At 38.6% G+C, this 20,688-nt stretch overlaps 1 protein-coding gene across 1 annotated transcript in view; it reads left to right on the top strand.

Moving 5' to 3' along the window:
* Nucleotides 1-20,688, top strand: part of ADAMTS2 (ADAM metallopeptidase with thrombospondin type 1 motif 2) — a 478,959-nt gene that overhangs the window by 392,356 nt on the left and 65,915 nt on the right. Inside the window, exons 6-10 of the mRNA XM_074212594.1 lie at nucleotides 5,472-5,628; nucleotides 14,770-14,875; nucleotides 15,937-16,080; nucleotides 17,743-17,875; nucleotides 20,180-20,293. Coding sequence (XP_074068695.1) covers nucleotides 5,472-5,628; nucleotides 14,770-14,875; nucleotides 15,937-16,080; nucleotides 17,743-17,875; nucleotides 20,180-20,293 — 654 coding nt within the window. The remainder of the gene's footprint in view (nucleotides 1-5,471; nucleotides 5,629-14,769; nucleotides 14,876-15,936; nucleotides 16,081-17,742; nucleotides 17,876-20,179; nucleotides 20,294-20,688) is intronic.

Here is a 20,688-nt window from a genome sequence, read left to right as displayed (position 1 = left end):
GCTTTCCCTGATTCTCCCTTTTCTGAACTTCTATAGTGCTCTGCTTATACATTTCTTTTGGCCCTTACTTCTTTTCATCTCTTACTAAGTCCATGTGGATTCTCTCCTCTATATGAGATGGGACAGTGATTACTTCAGGACAGTAATTTGTCCGTTACCAAAATAGGAAGACCCCAATATGGCATTTAAAGCCCTAGACAAAATGACACCTCGCTATATTTTCAATTGTTTTCTACTGATACATTTTACCAAGGGCAGCTAGGTGGTACAATGTGTAGAATGTCAAACTTGGAAGACTCATCATCTTGAGTTCAAATTTAGACTCAGATACTTAAAAACTGTGTGATCCTGGGAAAGTCACTTAGCCCTGTTTGCCTCAGTTTCCCCCATCTAAAAATAAGCTGGAGAAGGAAATGGCAAAGCATTCCAATATCTTTGCCAAGAAAACCTCAAGTAGGATCATGAAGAAGCAACCTGGCAACAACACCACCCTTCCCAAATTCTATTCCAGGCCAAATGACCTGAGATTTTTTTCACCACATATGACATTTCCAGTTCTGCTTTCATATCTTTTGTATAGGTGATCACTGTAGTGGGAATATCCTTATTTCTCAACTCCACCTCTTAGAATCCCTTGCTTGTTTTAAAGCTCAACTCATGAGCCACCTCCTACCCAGATCTTTCTGATCCCCCAGTTGTTGATGTTCTGTTCCTATTGAAATAAATTAATATAAGTTATCCAAACATATTTCTACTTATATTTCTGTATAGGTTGAATGCTCTGAGTGTAATAGAATGTAAACTTTTTCTCCTGAAAGCTTCCTATGGTTCCTGCTCACAGTTGTCACTCATTAAAAATACATCAAACTGAATTACATCAACCAGAATATCTTTCTCTCCCACTACACTTTGGTATTTGGTACAGGGTTCTTACCAATAGCAATGTACTGAATTGAAATAGCATTGAATTTGGAGTTAGGGGCCCTGAGTTCAAATTCTAGTTCTCTGGTACTAGCTTCTCTCAGCCTTAGCTACCTTAACTGCAAGAGGGGGATAACAGAATTCCCAATCATAATGGATCCCCATTTAATCTAGCCTTAATTTTACATATATGAAGAGGCCCAGAGAGCCCCCTCCTCAAGGTCACATGCATTAAGGAAGAAGGATTTAAATCCAAAACTTCTGATTACAGATCCATTATTCATTCAAATGCATCATTCTACCTCACATGATAATTAATTTAGGCTATCCTATATAACATAAAGCTGCACTAAGACTTTGGGGCTAGTTTGTATTTGTAAGTTCTTTGCATGAAGTGTAATGCACCATAGAAATGCTAGATGCTGTTATCATTGTTGTTAGCAAAACTTGGTAAATTGTTCCTTGATCTTAAATGAATTCATGTCCAGAGCAGGGATCAGGGGAGAGACAGATTTAATTTTGAAAATATTTTTTAATGTAAGCAAGCCAAAGACAGAATGATCAGGCTGTTTGGTGTCATAGGCTTTAGTGCTGGAGGAAACTTAAGGAGTTTTCTAGTCGAATCTTTCCATTTTTCAAAGAAGCAAACTGAGGTCCTTTGAGGTCATAAGATTCAAGATCTAGAGCTAGAATTTACATGATAAACCATCTAGTCCAGCCCCCTCATCTTATATTTGAGGAAACTGAGGCCCAGAGAGATTAAATGTTCAAGGTTACATGAGCAGTAAATGCCCAGAGTGAGATTTTTGAACCCAGGTCCCCTCAGTCCAGAGTCAGTTCTGCCTTCTTATGTAGTTTATTTTGAGTTTTGTATATTTGATCATTTCCCATGAAGTAAACTGAAGAATTCTTTTTAGCTCATTCACTTATCAGTTCATGTATTATTCATTCAGGAATGCTTAGGTTTAAATATAGTTCAGAAGGTATAAATAGTAATATTTTGTATTTATAACCTGGCACCAATCTGAATTCTGTCAGAAAAATTGTCTCACTCAGAATCCCCAAGTCCCCATGTAGTTCTGTCACAGACTCCTGACCACATATTCCACTGGGGCAGCATTACCAGGAAGACTGAGATAATATTCAGAATTGCCATATGATCCCCTTAAAACAAAAAATGATTGAATGGGTATCCCAAGTAGGGCCTCTGCCAAGCTCTCTAAGATGGGGATTTCAGAGCAGTCACCAAAAAAATTAGGTGCTGTAGTTATTTGTGAGGAGGAAAGAAATAATAAGAAGAAATTACTTTGAACTAGGTTAGCCAGGAGACTTTGTCTGGGCAGTGAAAGATGGACAAGATTCACATCAATGGAAAAAGAGTGGTATAGGTCATTGAAAATGGAGATAAATGCAGAGATAATAATGTTCATCTTGACTTCCTCCTCCCACTCCTGTTTATCAACTCTAACATTAAGAAAACTAGTTAAATGCATTATTAGTTTTTACTCCACTGCCTTACTTTGTTATGAGACCTCTCATGAAGTGAGTGTGATCTGGCAGGTAGATGGTGTGGTGGTTAGAGCTCTGGGCCTGAAGTCAGGAGAATCTGAGTTCAAATTTTACTTCATACATTGTGTGACCTTGAGCAAGTCACTTAACCCTGATTTCACATCCAGGGCTATTTCCAGTTGTCCTGATTCATATCTGACCATGGGACACAGATGGTTCTGGAGGACAAAGTGAAGCTGGTGACTTAATGCAGCAGCCTCTGACTCAAATCCAATTCATGTGTTTGTCAAGACATTATCTCTCTGATGTCATGGTTTTCTTTTAAAATGAAGGACCAAAAAACCCATTATAATATGAAAACAATGCATCTGAAAACTAAACATCAAAACATCTAAAAAATAAAAGAGAAAAATAAGAGACAAGAATGTACTGACCATATTTGAAAATCAATGAGGAAGTCATTTCATGTATAAGAGTTTTAGGTAAGTTAGAATCAAGTTATGGCAGACCCTGTTACAAATCAAAGAATTTCTATTTTTTTACCCTAAAATAGGGAATGATATTGATTTTTATACAGAAATAAAATAAAGTTGTGATAAAAGATTTGTTATTGTTCAGTCTTATCCAATTCTTTATGACCTCATCTGGGGGTTTTCTTGGCAAAGACACTGAAATGCTTTGCCATTTCTTTCTCCAGCTCCTTTTAAAGATGATGAAATCAAAACAAATAAGGTTAAGTGACTTGCCCAAGGTCACATAACTAGTAAGTGTCTGATGCCATATTTGAACTCAAGATGAGTCTTCCTGACACCACTAGTACTCTATCCACTGAATCACCTAACTGCCTTGATCCAAAAGGTTGCTGGGGTTGAATAAGAGCTGGATTGGAGAAATATAGACTGGAGTCAGGGAAATAGTTAAGAGGTGACTTTTATAGCAGTCTGGGTGTCAGATTCTGTACTTATTATCAATGGGATCTGTGAGGAGGGGATGACTAGAAGAAATATTTCAAAGACAGAATGAACTCTGTGTTAAATTTTTGACATTCTGAATTTGAGATGCATATCTCAGGGGAAACTGATTTGAGAGAGATTAGGCTCAATTTAATAGACTTGGGAATTACCACATAGAAGTAGGAAATTTATCAGACCCTTTCTAATAAACAGTGGGGGGGGGGGGGCGGGTAAATAGAGTGAAGGACAAGTGGACCAAAAAAAAAATCTACTACACAAATAGAGAATAGAAGTCCTGAAAGAAGACTAAAAGAAGAAAAAAGTAAAGTGACAGAGGAGGTAGTTTCCTCATATGTAAAATGAAAGGATTAGACTAGCTCTATGGCCATTTTCTTTTCTGACATACTAACATCCTTTCTATTGCTAACTAATTCTCTGTGTTCTATATTGCTATATCCTCGATGGCATAAAAGTTGGTCTAGAATTTTTAAGAATTCAAAACAAAGCATAGTAGAGTTATAATGAATGATGAACTTGATAATTGTAGAAAAATATGCACAGAGTAATGAAGGGTGAAATGAGAAGAATGTTGTATATACAGTAACAACAATATTGTTTTTAAAACAAATTTGAGTAACTCAGTCACTTAAATTATTTTAGATATCTAAATTAACTATGAAGAACATATGAAAAAAGATGCTATCTGCATCCAGAGGAAGAACTAATAAATAGAACTATTTATGGAATTATAACATATATCATATATAAGCACACATATATATGCATATATATGTATATGTATATATATATTCATATATATACCTACTTGTGCTCAAAAGTGGCCATATCTAGGATGGGGAAGCAGGAAAAGGGAAAAGGTAAAAAACTACTTATATTTTATTATGTATTTAAAAGGAATAGTCATATAAATTATGGATTTGCAGTTTCCACAAATTTGTAATTCTATTCATTTGAAATTGGTAGAATAACTACTATGTAATGGAAATGCTTATGTTATTTTATAAATCAAAATAGAATTTAAAAGAAGGTTCTAATTGGAAGAACCTTAGAACATAGAATATAAAACTTTTCTTCTGTGTTCTATAGACTAATATTTCTTCCAGCTGTTCTAAGGACTCTTATTATTCTGATGTTGTTTTCTATGTTCTAAGAAGGTTTTCAGCTCTGACATTCTGTGGTCTGAGAGTCCTTCAATTGTTGGCCTTCTATGTTTTGAAGCATATGGGTCTTTGATTTAACCTCATTCACAGTTTTGTCTTAGGTCCAGTGCTATTTTTTAAGGGATTTTGATCTGAGTGATGATTTCACTGATGCCTACTAAACTCTTTATCAGACTTGTTTCATCATCAGATTTAAAAGGATTTCTTAATCTAGAGACTCTGAACCTTTTTAAAAGAAAGGATGAGTTGAGTTGTTTGGAGTTTTTTTTGGCAATTCTATATTTTCTATTTTATGTGTTTAGAAATTTCATTCTGAGAAAGATTCCATACATAAGTCTGCCAGTGGAATCCATGAGGTGAAAAAAAAAGGTTAAGAATCCCTGTCCTATAAGATGATCTTGTTGGCATTGTATCCCACAAACCTAAGATGAATAAGCAATGTTTTATTATTGCTCAAAAAAGCAAAAACTCTCCCTGCATACAGAAATGGTAATGTGATTCATTCCAAATATAATGCTTAGCATATTGTTCACATTCAGGGTTGGCTATGGAGCACACAGAGAGATTTGGTGGTCATTGGGTACCCAGAGAGACAATGAGATTCAGATATGACTATATGTGGGTATAGATGACATGATGGTATCATGCCAGATATCAATCACACAGAGATAAAAGATATAACAAAAATGTCCTAGAGATTTTATTAATTATAGATCACATAGAAATCACATTGTCAATGTCTGGAACAAATCTGTCCCTAACTCATGGAGTTGGCATGAAGGTGCGGACTCAAAAATGTCACATAATAATAATATAACTATTACTCTCTCTCCTCCTCTCCCCTCCTTCTCTGCCCATTTTCCTCTCCTTTCTTTGTTTCTCTTTACTCTTCTTCCCACTCTTTTAGTCCATGAGTCTCATAGAGATCGGGAACCCTTCCCAGAGCTTGGAGAACGTGTGTCACTGGGCCTTTCTCCAACGGAAATCAGACACAAACCAAGCTGAGTCCCACGACCATGCCATCTTTCTCACCAGACAGGACTTTGGCCCATCAGGGATGCAAGGTGAGCTTTCCTGCCTATTGGCTCCTGGATGGTCTGAGTAGATAGGGGGTGGGGGTGAAAGGGTACCTTTGCTGCTTCCTGTCTACTTTCATCTTTCCTCTACTGGGACTGGGGGATGTGCTGAGTTACATATCTTAAACCCTATAATTGAATGTGTAGGACATGACTTTTCCACCACTCTAGATAAAGAACACTTGGACATCCATCCCAGAATTTAGAATAGAGTTTTGCATATGGTAAGAGCTTAATAAATCCTTTTACATTCATTTATCATTCTCAGAAAAACCTATAGCTGTGTCCTTAAATTCTGCTTGTCTGACCGCATTAGCTGGTTAACTGGCATCCTCTCTGTACTTGCAGCTTTACTGTATTCCATTTCATTATTTTTCATTTAAAAATTTTCATATTGTCATCATTAATGCACTCAGTCCTTGAGCATCTATCCCTTTTCCTCCTTCTATTGCCCAATGTAAATATGAGGTTCCTGCAAAGAATAATATTCACAAGAAGAAGAGTAAATTAAGGTGACAACATAGATAAGGGTCCAAAAAAGCTGAGCATTCACTTTGTCACTCACCAGAAGAATTGGCTGAAGCTAAACTTTGTAACCTAAGACTCAGTGTTGACTTCATCCCCTCTAGACTTGGACTCTGAGCACCATAGGGAGACTCACTGCATGTTGCCGCTCCCTTCAATACTATGACAAGAACTGGCATTTCCTTGCTATATGGGACCTAGCACTGCCATTGTTGGACATCCTCCCTTAACTCATTGATTCAGTTGTGAAAGGTCCATGACTCTGCCAGTCAGGAAAGAACAACTTTCCTTTTCTCCACCTCTGTCCCCTACCCTCCTTCATATGATCATTTCATAAGTAATTACATGCTTAGATACCATCTCTACCAAAGAGCCTTCATAAAAACAGACCACCTTGAATAGATTAATAACATGTTATGTCCATAGCCAATCTTTCCTACTTTTTTATAATTGATTCTTTCTTCTGAATTCATACCTCTTCCTAGTTTCCCAAATCCTGTCCTCATAGCCAGTCTTGTGGTGATGAGCCTCTTTAAACTTGACTTGACTGGTTCTTGGGTGACACATGCACAATCATTGCCAACTGGTATTCACAGATTTTTTTGGCTTGGTACAGGACCTGCTAGAGTCATTACCAGGGTGTCATCACCAGAGTGACTACCATGCCATGTTATGAACTTAGAATAAGACTGCTATGAAATTAAAATTTGGCAAAGAAAATATTCAGCATGTTGGGTCCAGTTTCAGAAGCTTGAAGTTGCCAGGGATCTAAAGGTCACCTAGTCCAATTGAAACCTGAAAAAGAATCCCCTTCTTCTGCACCATACCTGGGAAATGGTCATCCAGCCTTTATCTAAAGACTTCAAGTGAAGGAAAACTGACTACCTTTCAATCTATGTGTCTTTGGGACAACTCTAATTATTAGGATTTACTTTTTTTTAATTTGTGGGTTTTTTAATATTACGTATATTTATAAATGACTCCCCCTTCATGAAAGACCTCTTGTAACAAAGTAAAAGAATTGGGTAAAATTAACAATACAGTGCAAGCCACTTAACCCTCTTTGCCTCAGTTTCTTCTTCTATAAAATGAACTGAAGAAGAAAATTGCAAACCACTCCATTATCTTTGCAAAGAAAGTCCAAAATAGGGTCAAGAAGAATCAGATATAATTGAAATGACTGAACAGCAACAAAAATAATAGTGACTTCATCTATAAGTGCTTCCAACATGTCACATCTGTAGCGCATTTTACCTTCCCTGCTTCTCTGAATTAAAAAAAAGAAATGTATCTTTTCTTCTCCTAATAACAAACCTATGTCTATGTCATCGTACCTTCTTCCTCCTATTCCTCTCCACCCATGGCCAAGCATGAAAAGTCTAACCCATCTTCCATATGACAAACTTTCAAATCCTCAAAAACAGTCAGTTCTCTTGTCTCTTCTGAGTTTTCTATAGAGAATGTTTGGAAAGATATGCATAAGCATTATGTGAGATGCAGAGATGAGGGTTGTCCTAGTGGATCACTGACACTGAGGAACTCATGAATTTACTCTATTTTTTTGGTAATAATTTATTTCTTTTTGAATTTATATTTTAATTCAACAATCATCCACATGCATATGCATATTTATAAGTTATATAATTTCCTTCCACCCTCCCTTCCTACCTCCCTCCCCTCAGCAGTGAACAATCTGATGAACAATATATACATATAGATATATATTTGTGTTTAAAATGTTTATACATTAGTCATTTTCTGTAAGAGGAATTAGGAGTAAGGGAAAAGAAAGAAAATTATGAGATAAGAAGGAAAAGCATAAGCAAAATTTTACAATAACCAACATATTAGTGTTCATTCAGATTCAGTACTTTGCTTTTTTGTTTTGTTTTATTTTGTTTTTCTTCATCTGAATGTGTATAATATTGTCCATATCAGGCCTCCCAAGGTTCTCCTAGCTCTCTGAATTGCTGAGAGGAGCTACATCCATCAAAGTTGGTCAACTCACAATGTTGTTAATATGTACAATGTTCTCTTCAGAACCTCTTTTAGTAACAACAAGGCCAGACCATGTTGACCCTTGGTGACAGGGTTGATGAATGTTATTGACTTTTTTTGCTATTCCTAAATCTAAGCCTTTTCTTGATTATCAGGCAATGGACTAGATGCAAGTCAGCATAGTGTAGTGGAAGAACTCTGAATCTGTCAGGAAAGCTTGCCTTTGCCACTTAATAACTGTGTGTTCTTCTCTGAGACTCTATGAGTCTCAGTTTCCTCATCTGTAAAATGGGGATGATAATAATACCAACATTACTCCCACCAAGACAGTTTTGTCATCAGCATAATCATAGGTTACATTTATATAGTGAGTTAGTTTACAAAATACTTGACATATGTGACTTCATTTGGGACTCACCACAATGGCTGTGAGAGGTACTCTCATATCCCATTTTATAGGTCCCTAAGGGGGTGCTAGGGTACATGAGGTTCAGAGAGGATTACCCACAGTTACACAGAAAGTAAGCTTCTTATATGGCATTTGAACCTGTCTTCCTTACTCTAGGTCCAGTATTCTTTCCCCAATGCTTTGCTAACTTTATGCCTTCCAGTTTCTGGAATAATAAGGGTTGAGAATTACCCTCAGGTCCCTCCCAAACCCAATATAAAACTGATTTTGGAGATTCCCTATCAGAAGTGGTCTCTCTAGAAGTGACAAATAAAGACAGTCTTTTCCAGACCTTTCCCCCATTCCATAGGAGAATCTCATGAAACAGAGAGGCTATTCCTTGTTCTCTGTTTTACAAGCTAATTTAAATGGTAATTCTGGGCACATATTACACGACCATCATTCAGGAATGTTCACAGTTAATTGTCCTAGTCCCAGAGATTCACCAGGGGTAGCTTGAGACCAGCCATGCCCATTACTATCAGCCATTAATGGAGATGTTCATCACTTGGGCAGTAATGGTTCATTTGGACACTAATCTCTTGGCTACTCCATAATTTGTGTCCAGCCATGTCAGTTATCATTTCTAAATTAGTGAAGCCAATGCCTAGCTACTAAATATGCAAAATCTGAGGAGGAACAGATTTGAACAAATCAACAAGGAGTCTGCCATTCCAATTTTCAAAGACTGATCAGTAAAAACCTGTCAGCTAAGAAGACTCACCAAGTCCATCATATAGAATCTTACCTGGAAAAGGCTCTTCAAAAGTCTCTAGTCCAGCTTCTTCATTTTACAGATGAGAACACTGAGGTCCAGAGAGGAGAACTAATTTGTCCATATAGGTTTTAAGATGAAAACTCAGATTCTGGGTGGATCAGTGGATAGAAAGCTCAGCCTGAAGTCAGGAGGATCTGAGTTCAAATTTGAATTCAGTCATGTACTATTTCATGAGCAAGTCACTTAACCTCTGTTTGCCCCAGTTCCTCATCTATAAAATGGGAACACCTACCTCCCAGGGTTGTTGTGAGGATCAAGTGAGAGAACAATTATAAAGACCTTAGCACATTGCATTTTAGTTTTTTTAAGTCTGTCTGAGTCTTTATGACCCCATTTGGGGTTTTCTTGGCAGCGATACTGAAGAGCTTTGCCAGTTCCTTCTCCAGCTCATTTTTTACAGATGAGGAAACTAAGGCAGATAGAGTGAAGTGACTTGTCCAGGGTCACATAGCTAATAAGTTTCTGAGAATAAATTTAAGTTCAAGAAGATGAGTCTTCCTGACTTCAGACTTGACACTCTACCTACTGTGCCATCTAACTGCCTAACACATAGTAAACATTTTATAAATATTAGTTGTTTATCATTAATATTGTTATTATTTTTTCTTATTTATTATCCAATATTCTTTCCCCTATACCACACTACATTCATTTGTACAGGTGAGAATAGACACACACACACACACACACACTCATACTCATCCTTACCAATCAATCAACATTTTATATTTTTTTTAGGTTTTTGCAAGGCAAATGGGGTTAAGTGGTTTGCCCAAGGCCACACAGCTAGGTAATTATTGTGTCTGAGGCCGGATTTGAACTCAGGTACTCCTGGCTCCAGGGCTGGTGCTCTATCTACTGTGCCACCTAGCTGCCCCAATCAATCAACATTTTAAACTGAGCTATTACAGTATATGGGGCAGTTATGTGGCACACAGGATACAGTAATGAACCTAGAATCAGGAAGACTCATCTTCCTGAGTTCAAATCTAGCCTCAGACACCTAGTAGTTGTATGATCCTGGGCAAGTCACTTAACCTGTTTGCTTCAGTTTTCTCTCCTGGTCAAATGAACTGGAGAAGGCAGTGGGCATAACAATATCTCTTCCATGTCAGATACAATTGGAAGACAACTGTACAGCATGGTACAGGCACTATGCTAACTAATGGAGATACAAAGTAAGAAATATTAAAATGTAGCTTCTTGCCAACACAGAGCTTGCTACATTCTAAAGGGCAGAGTTCATAAATATATACAAGACACTTGCAAAGCAGAAACAAGGTTATCTCCATTCCAAAGTAAACATTGAGCAAATACCTTCTTTAATACATTTATATTAACTGATTGATTTTTATGAAGATGAAGAAGAAATGGCAATGCTTTATCTACCTTCCAAGTCAAGGTTTCTCCCTTCATTCCAGAGATAAATGAAATTTGCAGAATTAAATCTGCTTCTCTTGAAGGACCAGAAGGAAGCATTGTCCCCCATGAATATTTTAAGGTGAAGGTCTTCTCTTATCTTTTGAGGCAGCAAATCACATGGAATGTTTATGGCTTAAGACATCTATACCTTCTCCCCACCATTTTTGAGCCAGGAAGGACTAAAGATAATATCATATTTATTATTGGCAAATTGACCTCTTCCCAGGGTATTGTAAGGGGTATTTAACTTGAATTGCCTGGCCTCAATGGGGCCATAACTCCTAACAAATCACTTTCATGGGTCTAGTGAGGGAAGGACTTGGGAGCCCCAATCTCAGATCTGTTTCATAATTGTTTTTATTCTTTACTGTTGGTAACAATGGTATATTTATAGAATGGAATATTTATAGAATGCTTTATGTTTTTTACAATGCATTTCCATTCAACAATATTGTAAACTATAGAATACTATTCCTATATAATAATTAAAGACTTTGAGGCACAGAGAGGTTAAACAAATTGTCCAAAGTCTCACAATTAGTTTCAGAACTGGAATTAAAACTCTGGTCTTCTGATTCCAAGTTAGGGACTCACTATCTACCATACATACATACATATATACATACATACATATCCCTGACAGTTCACTATATCTTTCCATGTATGCTATTTTTCTTATATTTGAAATAGGGGTACAGATTGCACAGACTAATTCAGGAATACACAGACTTTGGTCCCTAAGGGAAAAGCAGAGTTATTGTGCTTTGCAGTTTATTTAAGCATAACTTAAGCACAAAAAACTTGCATGGGGGCAGCTAGGTGGCATAGTGGATAAAGCACCAGCCCTGGAGTCAGGAGTACCTGGGTTCAAATCTGGCCTCAGACACTTAATAATTACCTAGCTGTGTGGCCTTGGGCAAGCCACTTAACCTCATTTGCCTTGCAAAAACCTAAAAAAAAACCCCAACAAACTTGCATGTGATCATTTGCCTATGGGAAACCTATGCTGTCACCCCACCTAATGCCTTCCTCTGTGGGCTCTTTTGAGGATTCTCTGCTTACCTCAGGACTTTAAAGATTCAAGACTCCATCATGGTGGATTCCAGATTCCAATCCCCTTCATTCTTTCAATAGGTGTAAAAAGACCTTAGTCTGACCCAGCCAGACTCCTGATTATAAAATTCTCAGGCCTTTGACCAGGCTACAGACTGTAGACACAGTATATCACCAAGTTCATCCTCGAAGCCTGTCTAATATAGTAGGGGATTTGATAGTTTGTTCTGTCTGTCAGAGCATTTGAGAACCCAGAATCTTCTCCACTTTACGGGGGCCTCAGAAAAAGAATAGAAGCCTACCCTAAGAGTCAATGCCCCAAAGAAATAATTTGATAGGAAAAGGAAAAAGTCATGTAACACTGATGTTCCTAACAGTGCCATCTAATACAACTAAAAATACTCCAGATACTTATTCACTACAAGACTCACTAAACAAATACCAAAATATTACTACAATGGTGCCTATTGAACTGTAAAAAATAAGAAAGGTATGGACTGAGACAGTGCATGGAAATGCCTTTGGAAAAAATATTCTGTAAAAGATGTAGAGCCCAAGAGAGTTGATAATAATTGTGAACTCATAATAATAACTCACATTTCAGACAAAATTTGAAAGTAATATTCCACAGTAGGCTACATTTTTTCCTGAAACAGATATAGAGAATATAAGCTCCTACTGTGCTTATAATGGGATAGCTTTATAACAGCATTAGGCTCATTGGAGAAAAATACCATTCCAATGGTTCTCTTCCTTCTTATTAGAAGCCTCCTAGGCATATGTTAAAAATTGTACAAGATAGGGGCGGCTAGGTGGTGCAGTGGATAAAGCACCGGCCCTGGAGTCAGGAGTATCTGGGTTCAAATCCTGTCTCAGACACTTAATAATTACCTAGCTGTGTGGCCTTGGGCAAGCCACTTAACCCCATTGCCTTGCAAAAACCTAAAAAAAAATTATACAAGATTCCTTGAAAGATATTGTAAAGCTTCCCTTGTTCAACAATTTACTCTGATCATTAAACTTAGAGAGATTTAAAGAAGGGAGGTACATGTGGGCCAAAGGTTTTTGCCTCTAAAGGAATCAAAGGCAGATTCTAACTCATAGAGCAATTCCCTGTACTTGAATAAATTTTCCAGAAGCTCTAGTTTGCAGGTCCTAATCATTCACACACAGAGAATCAAGTGAATGAAGAATGCCTATCTTCTGGACTATGATAGACAATTATATGGATGATGTCTAGAGTTTATGCAACTGGAGATAACTTTTGGACAGGTACTACAAATGGAAAATAGGTTTGATCTAGAACTGAGCTGGAGGAGGAGAGCAGGCTAAATTGCCTTTGGGAAATCTAAAAGTTCTTTTTAATGACCCAAAGCTTCTCACTAAAATAAAAGCCCATCTGTTTGACACTGAAAGATGACTATCACCCACAAGGCAATGGAGAGGTACATATAGCCATGCATTACAAATAAGGAATTAGCCAAAGGAATCATAGTACAAAGAATAACATAAAATTAATTTGGGGGAAGCAAAATGGATCGGCTGGTCATGAGAGTGAGAGAAAATTAATGAATACAATCAATGTTCTACATTGATATCTTCATGATCCAGAGAGAAAGTGGGGATGATCTATGTTGGGTAGAAATCTTTGGGTAGAAACAAAGTTTCAATTCATCTTTTTATGGATAAACCTTCCCCAAGTCCTGCTCAGGCTTTGTGGCTTTTAGTACTTTTCTGGATAGAGTCCCACTGAGGTGGAGTCAGGGTTTGCCTCTCCAAATTATTTGTCTTCTCATTCTTTCTTACTTCATTGCTCTATGTGTCAATACTCCATCCATTTCTGATCAATATAATAGATTTATATGGGCAAGGTCCTGCCTTGCCTTGAACCTTCTTGTCACTGTACTTAGTATGGTGCTGGTGCTCCATCTTCTGTCATATTTCCCTTCCTCTCCAAAAAATAGTGTCACAACTCTGTCAGAATGAAATAATCAGGGTCAATATATCTCTAGACTATTTGAAATTTTGGAGTCCTTTTAGACAAATTCTGAATACCTATAACCCATTGAATACTTTAATTTCTCTTACCTACTTCCTGAATACCTCCTCCCACTCCTGCACATACACCAAAACTTTCTTCTGGCAGCTGTGGGACCCTTTTTACTTAATCAGTTCAACCAAAGATTAATACCTGCCTCATTCATTGTGAAACAGCTTTATTTATCCCTTCCTTCTGCTTGTTCCTGCATGTTGTATCTCCCATTCACTACTTTTGGGTCATGGAAAAATGCTTATCCATACCATTTGTCTCTCCACTCCCCATTCTTTCCCTCAGTGATAGGATTAAAATATGAAAACTACCCAAGTTTGTATAAATCTTGAAAGAGTACTGGAAATATAACTAGAAAAAGTACTGGAAAAAAGTGTAAAGAGGGATAAAGTCTCCTGTGGTATGTGAGGAGGGCACTTCTTTTCCTTGAAAGGGTAAGTTGGATTCTTGTCCATAAGGTAATTCTATTTTATAGCTAAAGAATTTGATACTTTCCTATCCCATGCTGGACACAATGGTACCACCCTGTAAAACATTCACATACCTAATCATAAAGATCAGGAGAGAATCAAGAAAGATATAAGTAATTTAGAACCCAAAGGTTCTTGTGATTTCTAGAGCATATGACCACAGTTATGCCTCTTGCTGAGGTCCTCAGGCTATGAGAGCCCCAGCACAGCTGAAGCCTGTAGGTAGGCCCATCAAGATATTGGCACTTGGATAACAGGTCCTGTAACAAGCCTAGAAACTTGGTTTTAGCATATCCACTGTGGAGAGCTCAGCCTCACTGAGCTCGGTACCTGCCCTGGGTCCCCAGGAACCGAAATGGCTTTTGCTCCTTGCCCTCCCTCCCAGGCTATGCCCCGGTCACTGGAATGTGCCATCCCGTCCGCAGCTGTACCCTGAACCATGAAGATGGATTTTCCTCTGCATTTGTGGTAGCCCATGAGACTGGTCATGTGTAAGTAGAAATCAGAGCTACTTTTTTCCTTTTTGATTTGGGAGAACATGAACCTAAAGAGCCATTTGGGAGGGAAAGACCTAGGAAATCATTTGAGGAAATAAAGGTAGTCTAGTATCAAATACATGGTTTTCATGACATTACTTCATAGCATCCATTTTCCTACTTGCCACTGAGGTTCTCTAGAAACTTTATGGATAAATAAATTTCAGAGGCTAAAATTCTCCATGGTGTCTAGTTGAAGAAGAGGTTAAGTTGGGGACTAAACTTTGCAGAACATTCTTTCTCTCCTTTTTCTGGGGAAAAAATACCCCATCAGCATTGCCCCAAAATCTTGGATGGGAGGGAAGCCACAGATTTGTGTTGAGGTCTCTGATAAATTCAGACCAACTGATCACACAGTCCTGGAAACTATAACCAAGTAACCCTGATTACTTGGAATATCAAGCTAATGAAGCCAAAGATTCAGTAGTTGGGAGAACTTTGTTAAACAGTAAGTTACACAAGAGCAGCATGCCCCCCCATGCCCCAAATAGGGTATTTCATATAATTGGAACTTGACAAACATTTAATGATTCTTATTAATGTTGGAGAACTTACTGATACAGCAATTCTCTAATTTCACTAATGAAATAGTAAAGTGGTAAAGTAACATGTGCTTGGACTTCAAATAATCGCAAACCATTTGAGAGAAAAGAGACTTTGGAGACCATCTATTCCAATTCCTTCATTTTATAAGTTAAAAATCTGGCATCCAGAGAAGTATCACAGGATCTTGGAGTTGAAAAAGTTCTTAGAGATTATGTGATCCAGTTTCCTCATTTTTTACAGAAGAAGAAACTGAGATTTACCAGAAGTCTCACTCATAGTAAATAACATAAGCAGGATGCACACTCTTCTGACCCCAAGTCCAGGACTCCTTCCATCACACCATACTTCTCCCTTTTTCAAGCAGGAATCCACTAAAGCTGTTAATCTCTATTTCTGTATTTCCTCTTTATGAAAAGTAAAAATTGCTTGGTCCCCATGCTGGGTCTCTCCTCTTCCTATGTTTGTTCCAGTTTAGGGATGGAACATGATGGCCAGGGCAACAGATGTGGTGATGAGGTGAGGATGGGCAGCATCATGGCTCCTCTGGTCCAAGCAGCTTTCCACCGTTTCCACTGGTCTCGATGCAGCCAACAGGAGTTGAATCGCTACCTCCAGTGAGTTATTATAAATGATAATCCCTTTGTCTTTTAAGTTGCTGCCCCTAAAAATTCCTGCACACTAGGAACCATAGTTTTTTACAGGGGCTGTGAGTGAACAGGGGAAGTTCACACTGGCATAGTTGGCATCTTGTTATTAGGACATGATTATATTCCGCTGGGGATTTGTATATGATATTTACTTTCCAAAGACCAGATGGAAAACCCATTTACTTAATCCCACCAAGCTGATTCCAGGCTTTTGTTGTCTAGAAACAATGTACATTGCTCTCCATTATTTCACTCTCAGCCTCTAATATATTCATTCTTATGAAGTGTGGAATGATTTAACAATTTGAAAACCCACATACATGTTCTCCCTTTCTATAGCCATTTCACATTTTCATCTGATTCCACAGCATCTTTTTTTTCTGAAATTCCCCTGAGAAGTTCATGCATCCACCGGAGCCAAGAAGGCTAAGTATGATCCCTCCCCATCTCTCAGACAGAGGAAGGATGTATTGTTGAATTCTGTCAAGGAAACATTTCACAGACATGTGATGTGTGAAAAAGCTCTTTGTATATTGTATCCTGTTTATTAGACATTGATGATCCTGAGAAGACACACATACATTCAAGACATCCCCACAGCTACAAGTGTATGTCTGAGGACAGGCATTCTATACAAGTCATATAAGTTGGATGGATGAGGGCCAAAATTTACAGGGTAGGGAGAAGAGGGAATGATCCTACTAGCTAGATAGGATTTCCACTTCAGACTTGGTTCTGACCCTAATGATGTTTGTTCCAAGGCCTGAGGTCCCCTGTGCCTGGATGTGGGGAAGAGACTACAGCAGACATGGCAGTCCCAGATCCCTCAGTTTTGGACAAGATCCTTCACAGGGTTCTCCCCACCCCCATCTACAGTCTGAGGACCGTACTAACTCCTGGGTTTAAATACTGGGGTTCAGAAGGCTTAAGTATTATAGCAGTTTCTCATATTTTTTTTGTTCTCTGACATTATTTAAACTGGGCCAAGTGACTGCTGGATTACATCGCTACCTCATTTTGGCTACTGTAATGTGATATTCCTAAGGAAGTTCCAAATGAAAAGAAGGGATGGAAAGGAAATCTTGAAAAACATTTGTAAGAATAGCAGACAGAAGGGAGGCCCCAATAGGGGCCTCCATAATTTGTAGAAGCTTGTGCTTCCCCTGAAAAGGGTTTTGGTCATGCATTCAATGACCCTGCTCTGTTCTTGACTGCTTGGCTATTCCTCCCACAGTTCAGACTGAAGGACAAAAGGGTAGGGGTGGATGTAGGGAAAGGAGGAAGTAAAGGAATACCTAACCTGGAAAGTGAATTACATGTTTTTTCTTTCTTGTCAGCCTGATCTGGGGTGGGTCCATTGCTGATCCCTGTCCAGGTGGGAACCTGGGACAACAGGCCATTCCCCCCCTGAGAGCCCTGCCCAGATTGTACCACCAGGAAGCCCAGAGTGAGTGTGCACCTGCAGGCTGGCTGGGGGCAGATGCCTGGGGAGTCTGCCTGGGGCTCTGCTCAGCCCATCTGGTGCCGCAGCTTCCCAGCAGGCAGGCCCTCCGTTTTGGCTTAGACTCAGCCTTTTGGGAAACCATAAGTCCATCTGTTCCTGTCATGTTTGTGTATTGCCTGTTGCAGCTCCTATGATTGCCTCCGGGACGACCCCTTTGAACAGGACTGGCCAGTTCTGCCCCAGCTGCCAGGAATTCACTACTCTATGAACGAGCAATGTCGCTTTGATTTCGGACTTGGTTATATGATGTGCACAGCAGTGAGTAAAAGTCAATCTTTCCCATTGCTTTCTTCCCCAGAGGCCTGGAAGTGACTATGCCATGGGTCAGTCTGGCATCCAATAATTTCAGGGCACTGTCAGATGGTGACAGTGACCTCTAGCCAATTGCTGAGTAGATGAGGGAAAAAAATAACTTTGCCATGTTTTGTTATGTTTGGGAAACAAGCTATGGGGCCAGCAGTGTTCCTCCTCCTCCTTCTTCCCCATCACTGCACTTCAGCTTGCCATATCTTGGGCTATTCTTTCTGGGAAGGACATTGGCAGGTTCACCTAGTCCCAGGGCAGGCTTCCAGCAGCCCCAGGACACATGTGAGCAATCTTCCCTTTAGTAGAAAGAGTGCGGGATAATGAAGTCAGAGGACCTGAGTTTGAATCCCAGTGAGATGGGATTTTTCCTAACTAAAAATTGTTGGAGCAATAATTACATGTCAGTTTTATTTATTATCTTATTTATCCTGTCCATAATTGTTTGTACACAATTATTTGCATCTTGTCTCCCCTTATTTTCTGAGCCCCTCAAGGATAGGGACTGTCTTTTGCCTCTCTTTATATATACTGGTGCTAGGCCCATGAGATTGAGGAGGAGCTCCCTTGGATGATAAAGCCCTGAAGAAAAAGTGTTCCATCTGAGAACTTCCTATTTTAGCTAATTATTCTGTCTAAATAAGTGCTAACTATTATTTCTGCTGTGCTAAAGTGATGAAAACTCCTTCTAAGTTTGATTTGCAAGGGCCAATCATCTTTGGCCCCATTAGAATTACATAATTGATTCTTATTTGTCTATTTACTAATTGTGGGACCTCTGGCAGACCTGATTAGAAAAATGAGGGTGTTTGACTAAATAAAAGCTGTAGTTCCTCTCAGCTCTAAATCTTATTACTCTTATGAACTTTTTTCTCTCATTCTTTCCCTAGTATTATTTCCAGTAAATTTTGTGGGGAAAATCTGGGAGGAGTGGAAAATTTTTCAGTAAAGCAGTCAGTTTCATTGGAAGGACATAACAGCCATAAGTCTGGCAAGAACCAGAAGAATTAAGGGTCCTTATCTTTTTAAAAATATATGTTTATATATGTATTTATTTAAAATACTAATACATGTGTGCATATATATTTAAATATGTTTATCCATATCTATTTAAATGCATATATGTTTATGTATGTGTATATATGCACACACATTCACACATACACACTTTTATGGACACAACTATCAAAAATCAGTGTGAATATTTCTATATGCATGAAGGTCATAAGGCTAGGATTGAATATGAATCTAATATGTTTATCTTGGTGGAGTTTTTTTAAAAATATGTATCACCTTTTACATAGTAGTAACCAAAACTGCCCTTTTTTGTCTGCATCCTCTCCCTAGATTCTCCTCTTCTAGCATGAACTTTATAGAGTCCACTAATCTATTTTGTAGGGGCTGGAAGAAAGAACTAAGGAATTTGGTTACTTATGTGGAATAAAAGCAAGATTTTCTCAGTTTCAGACCCTCTGATATTTCAGTGACTCAATAAACACACTGGATCAAATGAGATTGGATTAGACTGTATTAGAGGTTTCCAGCTCTCAGCTTTGATTCCAAATACAGCTTTCCTTGGCTTGCTTTTCCATGCCTGGTTAGCCTAGCTGGTTGGAGCATGATGCTAATAAGACCAATGCCTTGGCATTAGCTGGAAGGTTTCTGCCCATTCCATGGCAGTAGACAGCTCTTCTCATTGCAGCTCTCTCTCTCTCTCTCTCTCTCTCTCTCTCTCTCTCTCTCTCTCTCTCTCTCTCTCTCTCTCTCTCTCTCTCTCTCTCTCTCTCTCTCTCTCTCTCTCTCTCTCTCTCTCATTGAGTGTTTTGAACCACTTGAGGGAATGACAGGAACATGAAGAGTGATTACCACTCCTATTAAAGCTTCATGAGGCTAGCATTATCTTTTTTATAGAAAGAACAGAAAACAGTTCACCCCAAATTAAGAAGCAGTATAGCATAGTGAAAAGAGCATATCTGATGATGATTAGCTGTATGACTTAATTTGCATCATTGATATTGCCTCCATCACTTTCTTGCATCTTGACAATCAACAAAACATTAAACCAAGCCCTGATATGTAACATTTGCCTACTTTCCTCCTCACTAGTCACTTAACCTGTGAAGACTTTGGTTTCTTACTCTGGAAAATGAGATCAATCATCTAGATGTTCTTGAAGTCTTTCCCAGCTCTTATATTCTATATTCTAAGGCCCCTTCTGGTTTTAACATTGTGTGATTCACTGAGCTTTCTTTGTTCTAGTTTCGGACCTTTGATCCTTGCAAGCAACTATGGTGCAGCCACCCTGACAATCCCTATTTTTGCAAAACCAAGAAGGGGCCCCCACTGGATGGGACCATGTGTGCTCCAGGGAAGGTGAGTAAATAGGCTGAACAGCCAAAGGAAGTTGGTAGTTGGTAGTTAATACTCACAATGATACCTTCAATCCCTCAGGTAGAGGAGGTGTTCAGCATTCATAAAGAGTATGAAATGAAAGCACAAAGTCAGGGCCAAGAGCTATAGAATCCCAGAATATGTGCTTGACTGGAGAAGTGTGTACAGTGTTTGACTTTAGTTTCTGACAAGAACTAGGGGGCAGAAAGGTAGTGTTGTAGAAGGGAAAGATCCCAGTCAGAGTCAGAAGAACTGATTTTTAATTTCCTCTCTGATACCTACTAACTATTTGAACTTGGACAAACTACCTTACCCCTAAATCTTGATCTCATCTATAAAGGAAGGGTAATAGTTTACTTGCCCTGTGGTCTGAGCTG

The sequence above is a fragment of the Macrotis lagotis genome, chromosome 1 (assembly GCF_037893015.1).
Source record: "Macrotis lagotis isolate mMagLag1 chromosome 1, bilby.v1.9.chrom.fasta, whole genome shotgun sequence".
In the NCBI taxonomy this organism is placed as follows: Eukaryota; Metazoa; Chordata; class Mammalia; order Peramelemorphia; family Peramelidae; genus Macrotis; species Macrotis lagotis.
The sequence above is the reverse complement of the archived record's forward strand: the minus strand, read 5'-3'. Positions and strand labels throughout refer to the sequence as shown.